General features: G+C 44.1%; 1 protein-coding gene across 2 annotated transcripts in view; it reads left to right on the plus strand.

The window, feature by feature from the left end:
- pde8b (phosphodiesterase 8B) overlaps positions 1-12,871 on the plus strand; it is a 72,206-nt gene extending 59,335 nt beyond the window's left edge. For both annotated transcript variants that reach the window (XM_015943116.3, XM_070552434.1), the window contains exons 18-21: positions 1,479-1,617; positions 2,278-2,445; positions 2,551-2,680; positions 12,564-12,871. In XM_015943116.3, coding sequence (XP_015798602.1) covers positions 1,479-1,617; positions 2,278-2,445; positions 2,551-2,680; positions 12,564-12,673 — 547 coding nt within the window. In that variant the 3' untranslated portion in view covers positions 12,674-12,871. The remainder of the gene's footprint in view (positions 1-1,478; positions 1,618-2,277; positions 2,446-2,550; positions 2,681-12,563) is intronic.
- The last annotated feature ends 3,333 nt before the right edge of the window (positions 12,872-16,204 follow it).

Raw genomic sequence — 16,204 nt, forward strand, 5'->3', positions numbered from 1 at the left:
TTGTCAGTTATATAAAAAAATACCAAGTTAAACTGAATGAGTAAGTAGTCCTTTTGCCTCTATGACCCTAACCCTAAACCAAACATGAAATCAACTTGCCAATCCACTTTTTGTTGGTGTTTGGTTTTAGGTATAGTGTTCCTAAAACAACAGTCCTTGTTTCTGATGTCACAAATGGGGAAATTAGAGTAGAACCACTTCTCACGCGCGAGAGAGCTGCTGCTGGAGGAGCAGCAGCTCTACCCAAGCCCCTCCTCGATATTGGAGCTTCTCAACCTAAAGCAGCCTGAGCAGGGGGTGGGTGGGCATGTCCAGCTGCAGCTTGTCCTAGTCATGAAATGACTCATTCTGGAAAGAACTGAAAATCCATCCATCTATCCATTTTCATCCGCTTATCCGGAGTTGGGTCGTGGGGGCAGTAGCCTAAGCCGAGAGGTCCAGACTTCCCTTTTTCCAGCCACTTGGGCCAGCTCCTACAGGCCATGAAAAACGGAAATGTTCCGGAATCTGTCCGTAAGACCTTTCTGTCTGAATACAAACATCCGGATAATGTGTTCCGGAATTTATCCGGACGAAGCCCCTAGTAACAGGTCCGGACTTGTTACGGACAGGGTGGCTGATTCAGACTGGTGAGGTAAAGTTCCGGACAAGAGGGAGGGGGAGGGGACCGGGGGACGCTTTGCGCACCCAGATAGCCCGCTGCTGTAGCATGCGGCGAACCACGGCAGCTCGCCTCCTACGGTACTGCCTAGACGCGCGACGGAGCGCTTCACACCGCTTCAGTGATTCCTTTAACCATTGAGCTTCATCATCCAGGTCTCTTATGCGTCTTCGTGTGCGCAGAATTATGCTTAAGCGCCTCGTGATTTTTATCTTGAGAGGCGCTATAGAAAAGATGTTTTCTTCTTCTTCTTCTTCTTAACATGAGTCCGATCCCCCCCCCTCCCCCGTCAGACATCTGGAACTTTTCCCTGCTGTGTGAACGCAGCCGAAAGGACAAGTTCCGGTACAAAAGTGGTGTGTCTGAAAACACAGTTCCGGTTAAAAACCGGATTGAATTGTCCACAAATGTTCCAGAATGTCTGTCTGAAAAGGGCTTTAGTCATGTTTTCCAAATAAAAGCAAGTATCGTTCAAAATTCTCTACTTATTTCCGTCAAACATCGACTCTCCAACAATATAACAGCAGCATATTTAAAACACAATTTGTGTATCTTTTTTATTATTTATGCAAAAATGCATGGATGGATTTTAAAACTGCTTCAGTTCAAACTTGGATTCAGTTATTTGGTTTTGCACTCAGCCAGAAGACCTTTAACCCTCTCGGGCTAAAAATAAGTTTTGATAAAAGGACGAACAACTTCAGGGGTACTTCTGAGTAAAAAAATGATCATGAAATACGTGTGTGGAGTAACCAGGTAGGTAGGTTTCAACTGTTGGTAATCTGCAACGCCTGCCTCCTCTCCTCCTTTCTCACAGGAATCAGTTTCGAACGTTGCGACAGGCAATCATTGACATGGTTCTGGCCACAGAAATGACTCGACACTTTGAGCATGTCAGCAAGTTTGTCAACAGCATCAACAAACCCATAGCAGCCATAGAAGAGACCAGCACAAGTGTAAGTGACTCAAGTTTAGATTTTTTACAAGAGAAGCATATTTCTAAATTGTAAAAAGCACATATGAACATGCAAAAAAGAAATGCCGCAACCGCTTCACCTAAACGCTGCCATCTTGTTTTGTTATTCTCACCAACAACCCCACCCCCACCCCACCCCACACACACACCCCAGATTGCTCCTCTGATTAAGCAGCAAACTTAAAGGGATTGTTGGGATTTTATAAGTGTGAACAGTCCACACTTAAAACACACTTATTGCACTCTTTCTGTAAATCCTACAAACCTTGTTTCACCTCTCAAACATCACTGTGTGTGTTTATATGATATATTCAACAGAAAATGTTTATTGGAACAAACAATAATTTATGCAGGAAAATCATGAAGATGAACTTTTACATCCCAATGAGCATCTGATCACACGTCTGCATGAGTCATCCAACTCGAAGGCATGTCGGTGTGAACAGGGCTGCAGACACTAACAGCTTTCTCTTAAAAGTTTAGTTTATTTTTTTTAATTTGTGACAAAAAAATTTATTTTATTAAAACTTTCTAAGAACTGACGGAACATTTACAGAAACGCCAACGAAAGTTATTTATCGCTGTGTGAAGCAGTGAGAGTTTGGACAGATGCTCATGTCTGCCGTTACTTCCGCAACAGAGTGTGAACAGCGACTACGAGAGCCAGACCAACATCAGAAACTCTCCGGAGAACCGCCTGCTGATCAAGCGGATGCTGATCAAGTGTGCGGATGTGGCGAACCCCTGCAGGCCACTAGAGCTCTGCATTGAGTGGGCTGGACGGATCTCAGAGGAGTACTTTGCACAGGTTTGGAGGAAGGCTTTTCAAGACCACTTTTGTTTCCGTTTGCATTGTTTTAGCTTACTGCTTCGTGTACGCGACACAAAGTTTTTTCTGTGTGACTTCCTGCAGACAGATGAGGAGAAAAGACAAGGGCTGCCCGTGGTGATGCCAGTATTTGACAGGAACACCTGCAGCGTGCCCAAATCTCAGATCTCCTTCATAGACTACTTCATCACAGATATGTTTGACGCCTGGGATGGTAAGAGCCACATTTCCCCGAGTATTTCTGGATGGAAGCTGTTCAGTTAGGCTGCTGTGTTCCTAAAATATATCAACATGTCTGAGTAAACAGTCAGGCTCATGAATTGAGATCAGTCTAAAAAAAAAAGGTTTATTTTGTTCCAGAGGCAGTAATTTACTTGGTGACGCTTCTATTCTGGTCGTTTCCATGAAAGCTGAGTGATCTCTTTTCACCTACAGAGCTGTCTTCATGTCATTCAAGTACTTTGTTCTTTTCTGTGATCACTGGGGTCAGCGTCCTGCTGTGTTAGCCGGAGTGATTTGTGAATTTTCTCTGAAAGGAAGGTCACAGATTGAGATTAGATATGCACAGTTGTTGAATATGTCCCATTGTTCTTTAAAGAGTTGTTTTAAATCAGCAAACATTAGGTGCGTTTCCACAATCGGAACTTTGCGGTCATGTGACCAGAACTTCACAGTGTGTCTGCATGTCAGCGGACTGGAACGAAGGACCATTTTTAGAAATCAGCAGAGTACCTAAGCTGGGGATACTCAGAAAGGAGGTGAGTCATTGAGTGGGATTTCTGGTGATTTCGGCTGATTGGTTGTAACTCAGTAGGAAGTGACATCAGCAGATATCACCAAACTTTGTGAAATTAGAAGAGCTGCTGGTGAAGCAACGTTTGTGCTGCTTTCACATCGCCATTTCTAAACGTCCAAATGTGGCAGACCCCCACCACCACCACCACCACCACCACCACACGCACACACACACACACACACACACCCATACGCCGGTGCTTTGTTGTCTCACGGAGCACCGCAAACAACGGTGCTTTTTCTGGTCATTAAACCAGCTTTTTCATTCACACAGCCACTCTCCCAGTCCTCAAAATGATTCAATTCAATTCAAAAATACTTTATTAATCCCAGAGGGAAATTCAATTGTTTCAGTGCAGACAATTCCAAGATCAGGCATACAGACATAGACACATGACAAGAATCAGTGACTGTGGTCATTCGCAACACGAGTCGCGCTACCATTATAGATCAAGAGGGTTTATATGAGGATAGAGTCAGGGGGAGCGAAAAATAGGAACTTCAGAGTTACCCTCCACAGAGAGGATAGCTTTGCTATGCAAAAAAACACCTCAGACAGATATGCACACAGACTTCAGACATTATACAACATAAGTGTCCACTAGGTGGGGAGGTAGGTTGGGACTCTCCTCACTTCAGTGCGTGCAGCCGCATGGAGCAGCGCTCATCACCTCCGTTTGGACGGGGGAGGGAGATAATGGGTTAGAGGGCACAGTGACTACGTTTACATGCAGCCAATATCCGGGTTATGATCGGGTTAAGGTCGGTATTAGGGTTTCTGAGTTGATCAGCATAACCCGTTTACAAGCATAAATAGAAAGAGTTACCTCTAACTTGCATAACCCGATTTAAATGCAGACGTTGGGGTAGCTTCAGGACGTATGGACTACGTCCAGACGCAATATGCGTAATTTCCGGTTCTTCTTGTTCCGGTATCCGTGAAAACAACAACATGTTTCCCAGTTCGGAAGAGATAGCAACCGCGTTTGTTTGCGCTTTAGTTTCTTCGTCACTCCAAAAGTGTGGTGCTGTGCCGCGACTCGCCATGTTGCTCCCAACTTGTTGTTTACTTCTGGTGTTCTGGCACATACAAGACGTCTCGCTACTCAAAAGACCAAGATTCCTTGCAAACATTGCATGCGCAGAACACACACTTTGATGGGGATATCCCGATATGCGTTTACACGACCAAACATTCGGGTTAGAAAAGGGTTACCCCAGGTGTAGTAACCGGGTTTTTAAAAACCCGATTATGAGCATATCCGGGTTTTTGGCGGTGTTTACATGGCCGTGCGGAACCGGGTTATTGTGAATATTCGGGTTTTAAAAGTGTTACTGGCTGCATGTAAACGCACTCACTGACTCCTAGATACGGTTCCATGGCCTTCACCGGTCACAGTCCTGCCCAGGCTGGGATAGGGAGAAAGAGTTTCCATAGCGACGGCAGCATTCCACATTTCTTCTGAGGGATGTTTACACTTCAGCCTCACAGGCTCCAAGGGCGCCAGATTCAGATAATAATTGTTTTGGGTACAGACAGAGATAATTTCCTCTCTGTCTTAAAGTTCTGTTGGTCCTCAACCCCTCTAGATCCAATAATGGTGTAGTTAATCAATCCCAATCCATGCTGATCCGTCCACTCGCTCCTTGATGGTATCCACCTTTTGTGCCAGAGCCTGAATCTCAGACAAAGTTCCAAGATTATGAACCATCTCGACAATTATTTGAGTTTGTGAGTTCACAGCGCGATGCATTCCATCCCTGAGCTCCGGGATTGAGCCAATATTCCTCGAAAGCGCGTTAATTTTCCAGTAAGCCAGGTAACCGCTCAGGCCAAACAGCAGGAATCCCGACACCAAAACAATGTATATCCAGACATCTTCAGAATCCTCTACAGGCAGTTGAGAGAGGCAGATCAGGTTCCACTGTTTCCAGGACTCCATGATATGCCCAGCTGGCTCTGTCCCAGAGGGGCATCCGGGAGCCCCTTCTCCCATTCTCATCATTGAAAAAAATTTGTCAATCTCGTTGAGAGACCAACTGACCAGATCCATGTTTAATAATTTCCAGTTTCCAGAAAAAATGCAGAAAGCGCCGTGCACAGGCAGGACAAAGAGCCTTGGGATAAGGAGGGAGGGAGAGGAGAATAAAGCGTCTGTACTCTCCAAGAGCCGGAAGAAAGACGAGCATACTTTTTGTTTTATTAATGTCCGTGGACACCTATTGACGCTGATCAGTGATGTCACTCACTGCAGAACTAACGACAATAATGCTGACATCTTAGCAAGTACGGAATGTCTGATTTTGGATGGAGACACAACGGTTGATAGGGCCAAGCCACTGTATCGCTCTCTCCCAAAAATCTCTGGGCCTCCTATAGTGGAAACACGACTAACAGATGGTTTTCCGGCTTAACAACCCATCAAAATCAAAGGTCAGATATTCCCAGAGCAGAATTCATGGTTCCGTCAATTACATCAAATGGTCCTAAATCAGCAGCCACAGGCCATCACACTACCACTACCATGTTTGCCAGTTGGTATGGTGTTTTTCTGAATTTTCAAAGTTTGAAAGTTTCCAAATTCTTTCCCATTCCCTCGTAGTCTTGGGAATCCAACTGCAACACAGCTTTGTGTTCTTTTTGTGAATGGAGGTTTTGGCCTTGGAACTTTCCCATAATGCCCCTTTGCCCCCTTGTCTTCTTCTAACTGTCGAATCTTGAACTCTGAGCTTAACTTTACCCAAATGACCCCCAGTTTACACCAGATGTCTGAGCAGTGCATTTTAGCATCTATGCGGTTTCATCATGACCCCAGCAGCGTGTAAATCCCCAGCGTTACATAGCAACCCACATAGCTGGACTCACAGGATCACAAACTTACCAGAGAATTACAAGATCTCTGTAACAACCGTGGATGGAGACGTTGGTGTCGTATATGATGTTGTGGTTCTCTACTGCCAATACAAAAGCCTTGTCCAAGCAGGGAAACCTCTAAAACAAGCTGGATCATGGCTCTCCAGGACCATGGTTCCCTACCCTTAACTGTGGAGTTTGATGTGTTCTGAAAGTGTGGAACATCAAAAATAGAACCCAAGCCTATCTTTATCAGATTGGTGCAACAACACACTTCTGCAGCGCATCTGACACGTGATAGGGTGTGTTCATTGTAAACCAGTGGACCTTGCATCTGTGACCCCCCCCAAGGAGGTCCCCTCAATTGTGTCTGTGCTGAAGCTATGAGGTCTCTAAGGTTATATTTGTAAAAAAAGCATTCATAAATCCCCCAAAACACACCCTATAGTAAACTCAAAGGTCTGTATAACAGTAAAAACTCTATAAAGTTTTTAATTCATCACTTTTAATGTGTGAATGCAGGTAGAAGCTGTGGTTGGGGGTCCTAATTGACTTGGACACAGGCAAGGGGGTCCTCTACCATAGATTGTAATGGCTTCTCAGCTGTGCTCCTCAGCAGCCTGGAAGACAGGAGGAGGAGGGGCGGTGTTAGGCTGATCACCAGGGCTGGGTGATCCTGGCTCCTGCATCCAAAGTGGCCAGGCTGGTGGCCACAACATGGAGAATCAGTCAGTCATAGTTAGATTAGTCTGTAATGGCATTCCAGAGGAACGCCTGATCGGTCTGCTTGACCTCAGTGAGTTAAATGCTGAATTCATTGCTACCCAAATTCTCAAGCATCTCTCTGACTCAAGCTATAGTGCAGCTGAAATGATCAGTCAGTGCTATGATGGAGGTCAGGGGTGGGGTTCAGGCCTTACTGCAGAAGAAGGTAGGGAAGGATATTCCCAACATCCACTGCTACAACCACCAGCTGCACTTGGCAGTTGTTCATGCAATGCAGGCAGCGCCATGTGCAAAAACCTTTTTTGATCTTTCAGGATGTCTACACTCATTTTTCCACCGTCATTATGTTTCACAGAACCATGACGTTCCCTCCCTGAAACGACTGTTGGAGATCAGGTGGACAAGCCACTATGATGTGACCAAGTGCCTTGTGGAGAATCAGGATGCTATCATGAGTATCCTGTCAGAGGTTACAGAGGACAGAGCTGCTGCTGTTGATATCTGTACAGAGGCATCAGGACTGTTGACGATGTTAAGGAGGCACGATTTCTTTGAAATCGGAAAATTCATCCTAAAAGTTCTGGGTTCCTTGAAGTCTGCCAATTCTATGCTGCAGTCTCATTCTGTTGACCTGTGCTGTGCTTCAGAAGTAGTCAGTGCATCTCTGCAGGCTTTGAAGCAGATGAGAGATGAGGAAGGTGAGACATTAACCAGCACACCTGCACCAGCTGCTAAAAGACAAAGAAAAACAAGCTTTTTACAAAGTTTGTAGACCTCTCCACTGTTTGCAAATATCTACACGGGTATAAGAATGCTTTTCCTCAGCTCCATCAGATGTATGTGACCTCCCTTGTGATTGGAATATCAGCAGCATCACGCGAGAGCTCTTTCTTCACTTTGGCTCGTGTTCTTACCCCGTTCCGCCGTACTACGCTACACGAGAGAAAAAGAAATGTAGTCATTCTGGCTCACGAGAAGGCCATGACATCAGGCCTAGATATGGATTCATTCGTTAGGACTTTTGCACAGAAAAGCAGACGGCTGATGCTGTAATGACTGATAAAAGCCATAAAGAAATAAAAACAACAAAAATTCTAAAAAAAAGAAATAAAAATATATGAGTACAATTAAAAAACTGAAGGATAGACAGACAAAATAGATTAGACATAAAAAAGATAAAATACATTAAAAAGTTAAAAGACAGACAGGCAGACAGACAGATGATAGATAGATAGATAGATAGATAGATAGATAGATAGATAGATAGATAGATAGATAGATAGATAGATAGATAGATAGATAGATAGATAGATAGATAGATAGATAGATAGATAGATAGATAGATAGATAGATAGATAGATAGATAGATGGATGCAGCCCCAATAGGGAACAAGCCCGGGTAAATGCAGAGGGTAGTGTAAGGAATGGATCAGAGGAAAAGATAGATTTATGGATAGAAGAACTGTAATGATGATAGCATAGTTTTCTATGCATTTTAGGGATTTGGGGGCATGTGACACCTGAAAAATTATTTTCCAGACCTGTCCCCACTCCCCCCACCCCCACCCCCCCCCCCCGATAATCTACCCACACCCCTTTGTAGGGCTGGCTAAATCCGGCCCTGCATGATGTGCTGCTTTTTGAGATTTTCATCCTACTTCAAGTTGTCAGACAGGCTCTATTGACGTGGTTTATTGTTTCTACTGGTCTGATGGTAATTTAGTCTGGGTGAGGTGGCTGCTAAAGCTGAACTCAGTGTTGAAAGTGGTTCGCTGATCTGAAACAGAAAAGAAATCTGCAGGGATGAAATCTTTTTCACAGCAGTGGTTACAAGACAAATCACCAACGCTCATCGCTAAGCTGATCAGTTAAGACACGTTTTTCTAAGTTCGAACCACAGAAAGCATTTGTCTGCATTTCAACAACATAGACGGAGAACTAAAAGTAACACGGTGTCCAAATACTTTGGTTGGGGGTTAGTACACCGAGTACTTCTGGAATACAGCTTGCTGCTTAGACGATGCCGCTCATGGTCCATTTCCACCATAGGCTGTAAATCTGTTTAAGAGGACTGCACAAATGTAAGTGTTTGCCAACACAGCTGCCAAAGTCACTTGGAAAAAAGTCAAGAAAGTGTTCCTATTGGTTGTTTTTTATTTATTTATTTGCTCGTCGTTTATTCTCCATTATTGATATTACTGATTCTGCAGCAGAGTTTACGGTAGCACCTGAAGGAATCGTGTTTTTTGAGGTGCTGAAACTGGCGGCCCCTAAACATTTCAGTTGATCAGAACTGTAGAAGCAGTCGGGGGGGGGGGGGGGGGGGGGGGGGCTGGCCATCGTGATCACCGGGATCTGACAACTGACCTGGAACAGAACTGCTTCAGCTCATATTACTAATTTAGTAGCGTTTTTTAAACAATTATGTTAGAAACATGATTCAGTAATTGTTTTTCAACTAGATTTTGATTTGAGGAAATCATCTCGAGACCTCCTGTGTGGCTGGTGACCCACCACTGATCGAGTCATCTCCGAGGTTTCAGGTTTCTTTTAACAACTGAGACTGAACGAATAAGCCTTCTTTTTGCCAAATGCAGTATAGTAAATGATTATGATGTTTAAAATTAACTCCTGTCTTAGTATGGACCCCATAGGGGACTTGTTTACTGTCAGCACAGCTCTGATGTCACGGAAAGATTTCCAAATCCCAGAGGGATAGGGAGAGAACTGCGAGAGCATCAGTGCAGGGAAAGCTGGGGAAAATAGAGGAAGAGATGTGTGTTTGAAATCACTGGATCTGGGGAGGGATGAGTAGTGGAGCAGAACTTCACATAAATATAAACACACATACAGTCGTTTCAGTTCACCCGGGTCGCTGTGGGTTCACGCCAAGGGTCACAGATGCAGTGCGGTCGTTAACAAGCCGGAAATAACGATGTAAACAACTCAGACTCTGCAGAGCAAAAGCTTTGTGTGTGAGAAAGAACAGAATGGAGACCTTTAGACCTTGTGGCCCCTTAAATGTGGGAGCAACATGACGGAGTGTGTATGACATCGTCTGCTCAGCATGAACTCACCACACACATCCTCGTGGAAACACAGATCTGCAGCGACTTTCTATCAGGTTCTAGCTGAAGTGTTATTTTCCTAATTTCCTCTGTAATCCTTCCACTCCTGTTTGTTTTGAAATGGTACACAGAAATGTTATCCCTAAAATGACTTAACACAGTGGATTTGATGTTGATCAGAGAGCAGAAAAGCACTTCATCCTCTGTCCAACCTTCTCAGTGGCTTTGTGTTCAGGGACTGGGAGCTCGGGGTTCAATTCCCAGTCGGGTCATACCAAAGACTTAAAAATGGGAGCCGATGCCTCCCTGCTTGACACTCAGCCTTAGGGGTTGGATTGGGGGTTAAACCATCAAATAGTTCCCGAGTGCGGCCACAGCTGCAGCTCACCGCTCCCCACGGGGATGGGTCGAATGTGGAGATGAACTTCATTCACCAGTGTGTGATGACTGATGGGACTTTACCTTTATAAATAAAGTTTGTTGTGGTGTAACATTAAAGGGGTGCTAGAATGTTAAACCACATCTACCTTGTTGTTGCATATAGGCAACTTGGGCTGTCTCATTTGCTATACCAAAAAGTCTGTGCTGCCTCCTACCTGCTTTCTTAGTAATTTAGTAATGGCAGAACAACGCTAGTCCGGACTTCTGCTACCTTCGTTTTCTTCTTGGATGACAGGAAAACAACAAAAAACGTACTGGGAACAAAAAATGTTGTATTGGGAATATCCTGACTATAAATGAATCCCAAATAAATCCATAGCTTGGCTAATTGGCAAATGGCCTGTTTTTGATATAGTGCGTTCTAGGGTTATCAACCCCCCAAGGCACTTTACAACACAACAGTAATTTACCCACACACATTCACACACTGGTGAGCCACACTACAACCACAGCTGCACTGACAGATGTGATGGTAGCGCCACTGGTCCCTCAGACCACCAGAAGGAAAGGAAAAGTGCCTTGCCCAAAGACACAACAATTACGATGGACAGTGCTTGAACCTGTAACCCTCTGATAACGAGGCGGGCACTTGACTCCTCTGCCACATTGCCCTGTTGAGTTGTGTGGATGCTGTGCTTGGCTGTACAGAGTTTCTAGCTTCAGGCAGCTTCATAGAGCCATCAGGGTAAGCTCTCCAGTCCACACACAGCTCATTTAATATTCACGTCATGGCTGAGTGGGCGGGTCACACCAGTTTTTCCATTGTAGTTTATTATGGGACTGTACACTCACTGGCCACTTTATTGGGTACACCTTGCTAGTACCGGGTTGGACCCCCTTTTGCCTTCAGAACTGACTTAATCCTTCATGGCAAAGATTCAACAAGGTACTGGAAACATTCCTCAAAGATCTTGGATCATATTGACATGATAGCTTAATGCAGTTGCTGCTGATTTGTCAGCTGCACATGTATGACGTGAATCTTCCGTTCCACCACATCCCAAATGTGCTCTATTGGACTAAGATCTGGTGACTGTGGAGGTCATTTGAGTACAATGAACTCATCGTCATGTTCAAGAAACCAGGCTGAGATGATTGGAGCTTTATGACGTGATGCATTACCCTGCTGAAAGTAGCCATCAGAAGATGGGTACACCGCAGTCATAAAGGGATGGACATAGTCAGCAACAATACTCGGGTAGGCTGTGGCGTTGCTACGATAATCAGTTAGTACTAAGGAGGCCAAATTGTGCCAAGAAAGTGTCCACCACACCATTACACCTCCACCACCAGCCTGAAACGTTGATACAAGGCAAGATGGATTCGTACTTTCATGTTGTTGATGCCAAATTCTGAGCCAACCATCAATGTCACAGAAATGGAGACTCATCAGTTCAGGCAACATTTTTCCAATCTTCTATTGTCCATTTTGGGGAGCCTGTGTTAATTGTAGCCTCAGTTTCCTGTTATTAGCTGACAGGATGTGGTCTTCTGCTGCTGTAGCCCATCTGCCTCAAGACTCGACATGTTGTGCGTTCAGAGATGCTCTTCTACATGCCTTGGTTGTAACAAGTGGTTTAATGAGTTAATGTTTCCTTTCTATCAGCTCAAACCAGTCTGGTTCTCCTCTGACCTCTGGCATCAACAAGGCATTTTCACCCACAGAACTGCCGCTCACCGGATGTTTTTCCTTTTTCAGACCATTCTCTGTAAACCCTAGAGATGGTTGTGTGGGACAATCCCAGATGATCAGCAGTTTCTGAACTACTCAGACCAGCCCATCTGCACCAACAACCATGCCACGTTCAAAATCACATTTAAATCACCTTTCTTCCCCGTTCTGCAGCTCGATTTGAACTGCAGCAAATCGTGTTGAGCATGCCTAAATGCACTGAGTTGCCACCATGTGATTGGCTGATTAGAAATTAACTGGCAGTTGGACAGGTGTACACAATAAAGTGGCCATTTATCGAGGCTCCTGGGCCATTTTGAGCCCCAACCAAGAGTCATATGATAATTAGTGACTTAAAGATTCCAACTTTAAAACAATGAGTTGGGAACCTCTATTCTTATCTTGTCTGAGCTTTATTGTGACTGTCAACACAACACTTAGTTTTACATGTTTCAGAAAACAACATTTTACAAAAATGTTCCTTTTAATGCTCCAAACTTTGTTTCTTCTGCTAACCTCGCCATTTTTTGTGTCCCTGCAGCCTTCGCCAGCCTCCCTAATCTGATAGAACACCTGTCGGAGAACTACAACTACTGGAAGAACTTGGACGAGAGGAAGTGTAAGAGCCTGCGTCCTCCTCCTCCATCCTGACCTCCATCTCCTCTTTACATCCACCACTCGGAGCAAACTCTGGAGGCACAGCTGCTTCGGAACGATTTCCCGCCGTGACTTTAAAGAGCTCTGTTCCCTCCCAGCTATTCCCGGTGAGAAAAGCACGCTGGCATTAGGACTGAGAGGAGACGTCAGTGACTGATGAACAATGAGGCGCTCTCTCCAGTGTTCCTGTGAACTTTTAGCAGAATGTGACGTTCTGCTGGCAGAGAACAGGTGTGTTATCTGGAGGCTTTATGGAGCTCTGTGGACCTCACGGCTCACCTGACAATCTACCATACAGTACCACAAACCTGCACTTTAGCTAATCGAGACATTTTGATTAGGAGTTCCATTTTGCTGTTTGCTTTTCACACTTTATTTTCCTATTTGTGAGCTTTTTGCAAAAGAATTGCTTGAATGGAGGGAGGCAAAAGCCAGACGCTCTTCTGCAGGTGCTCAGCTTGAACTAAGCTGTGTGAGACACGAACAGAATATCTACAAGCCCAGTCCCTAATATCCCTGTGCAGGACGGACATGTTGGATGGAGTCGCAGCCACTACACGGGTTTCATATGTTTTCAACAAAGGTGATAAAGAAGGGCTGCTCTTAGCAGAAAATGCTGTATTTTAAAGTTATGTAGCTAAAAAAAATAGGTCATAAAACATCTCACCTTGTTACTTTGAGTTTCTTACACAGCCACATCTTTTGTGCACTGCAAAAGCATCAGCTGAAAAAATACTGTTGCACTGTATTAGAGCTTTTTAGTCATCGGGTTTAATTCAGAGCTTTGGGACACAAACTGTAGACACACACACACACACACACACACAAAGAAGAAATAGAGCCTATTCAAACTTTAAATGTCTAAAGTGATCCAGTTTGGAGATGCTAGAGAAGAAGACTTGGACCTCATAGAGGTCAGAACAAAGTTTGGTGTTTTGTTTCAGCTCCTACGTGGTTTTTATTTCGGCAGATGCTGAAAAAACGTCTCATCCTTCAGTCACTGAGCACATGATTTAAACTGCTTTTATTTTTATATAAACAAAAGCATTTGCAATTAGTTTGACGAGTACGCACCCCCCCCCCCCGGAGGCAAAACATTGGACAAAGAATCTGACGCAGGTTTTATTGGTTTTCTTTGTTTGGAAATGAAATAAGAAATCCTGAAAGTCACTTTCTGGTTTAGAACTTGGATTGGATGATTCACCAGGCCATGGATTATTGTCATCTTTTAAATAAGTCAGCATCAGTCTGGCCTGGTTAACAGGCTGGAACATCACATCCAGGGGTGCCTTTGGGGACCCAAAAGGACGCAGAAAGGAACGTTATGATAACTTCTAAGTGACCGTCCTTTCTACGCTACAGCACAAACTCTGCAACGTTTCTTGTTCTTCATGAAAACATAAAAAAGAAAATAGCCTGAAAAGGATGTGCAGACTAGCCTGGCCTGCCCGACTCGTCCTCTGTTTAATTCTACACAGAGAACTATTCCCATAAGGAAGCATGGGGGTGGCTGGCCAGGCTATGTGCAGACCTGGGCAGAGTTAGAAGTTATGATTCTAATTAGACAAGATGAGTGTTTGTTTTCCTTTCTGTCATATTTAAGCTAATCTGATTTCATTCCTTGTTTCCCGGAGGATCTCCACAGATTATGCTGCTGCTTTAAACGCTGGATGTGCGTTTTGTGTCCTGATCCTGTGGTCCAGTTGAATAACGGCTGGTTCTCCAGAGAAAACGCTTCATTTCTGGTTGTCTTGAATAGTTTTTGTTGCCGTTTTGTAGGTTTGCTAAAAGCATTCATCCTTTCTTCTAAAATCTTAAAGACCAAGTTCACTAGGAAACCGTTTTTGTTCCTTTTAAATACGATCAGTCACTCTGAGTTTAATGAACGTGGAAACAGTCTTCTGCCCCGTTTCCTGCATTAGCCGCTGATAGAAAATAGACGAGTCAGAAAGCCACGCAAATCTACGTCACACTAAAAAGTAGCACTGATGGACTCACCCATCTAGACTCACGACGGGGAAGGCTGTTGTTGATTTAGCGTCCGGGAAACAGCAGAGAACGTCTCAGCTAGTAGAAGCTAATGTTAGCATTCGCAGCTCCGCCACACAGCAGAACACCTTCAGGCTTGTGTTATATGTGGAGATAAAACAACGTTGCAAAGCAAACAGTCAGCAGTAGAGTTGTGTTGCTGTTAGCCAATCAGAGGCGAGACATGCGAAGCTCAGGAAAAAGGACACCAAATCCTGCCGCCTTCTGCTCCTTCAGACTTATAGTTCCTGAAACAGGAGCACCAGAGCTTTTGTCCCCACAGAGATAAACGCGCGGAGCATTCAGGAATACTAGAGACCACTGCATTACATGTCTAACTCTGCTCAGGCTAATTTTGTGTTTTCATGGAATTTCCAAGTGATCCCAAAAGCGGTGTGGAGGTAGTAACGGCCAGAGGTGTTGACTCGAGTCACATGACATGGACTCGAGTCAGACTCGAGTCATTATTTTAATGACATCTGACTTGACTTGATCAAATCTATAAAGACTTACGACTTGACTCAGACTTGAAAGCCAATGATTTGCAACTTGAATCGACTTGCATTTGTTGACTTGATGATGACTTGAGCATATTTGATATTTTAGCGCAAAAGTGGCACGACATGGACAAAAATCATAAATCATTCTTGGTTCTGGGTTAGATCTTGTTCTGCTAAATGCAGCAGCACTTTGTTTATAATCAGTTTCAGTTGCACTTTCTGCTTTGAGCAAATAAATGAAGCTTTAAGCTTTATTTCTGGATTTTATTTATTATCATTGTCGTTAAATTGAAGTTGGACAGATGACTTGAATATGACTTGAAAATTCAAAGTTAAGGACTTGGACTTGACGGACTTCCACATCGTTGACTTTGGACTCGACTTGGACTTGATTGTCTTTGACTTGGACTTGACTCAAGACTTGACTGGAAAGACTTGTATCTTACTTGTGACTTGCAAAGCAGTGACTTGGTCACACCTCTGGTAACGGCTTTCGTTTTTAAACTCTAGACGGTTGAGTAAAAGGTACTCGTAGGTACCCGCCAACCTTGAACAAGTCGGTATTTTGTGTATAACTAACTGGTGTAGTTACAGGTAACGATCTGGTTTGTATACAAGCCGTTGGGTCTTGCTATGGCGTCAGTCATTGACTCTCATACTGGTCAACCTTTAGAAGACACAGACTTTTGCATCCTAAGATCTCTCAGGTCACTCTAAGAAAATGGCAGGTGGTCAGTGGGTAAATTATTGTTGTCATGAGATTTAGACTTATTGTCTCAAGTGTCCACGTCCAGGAGTGACTTGATCCCTAAGTCACATCACAGTATTAATCCAAGGCACATAGAGCCCCTGACAGGTGCCTTAATTCTCCATCATCACTGAAACGCTTTATTTTATTTTGCTTCTTTACTTTTTATAAAAAGATAATAATAGTAAGAAGAGAAGCCATATGTGTTTTAATAATATTCGTCGTCGTCGTCGTCTTCCTCCGCTTATC

The sequence above is a fragment of the Nothobranchius furzeri genome, chromosome 6 (genome assembly GCF_043380555.1).
Source record: "Nothobranchius furzeri strain GRZ-AD chromosome 6, NfurGRZ-RIMD1, whole genome shotgun sequence".
Taxonomy (NCBI): domain Eukaryota; kingdom Metazoa; phylum Chordata; class Actinopteri; order Cyprinodontiformes; family Nothobranchiidae; genus Nothobranchius; species Nothobranchius furzeri.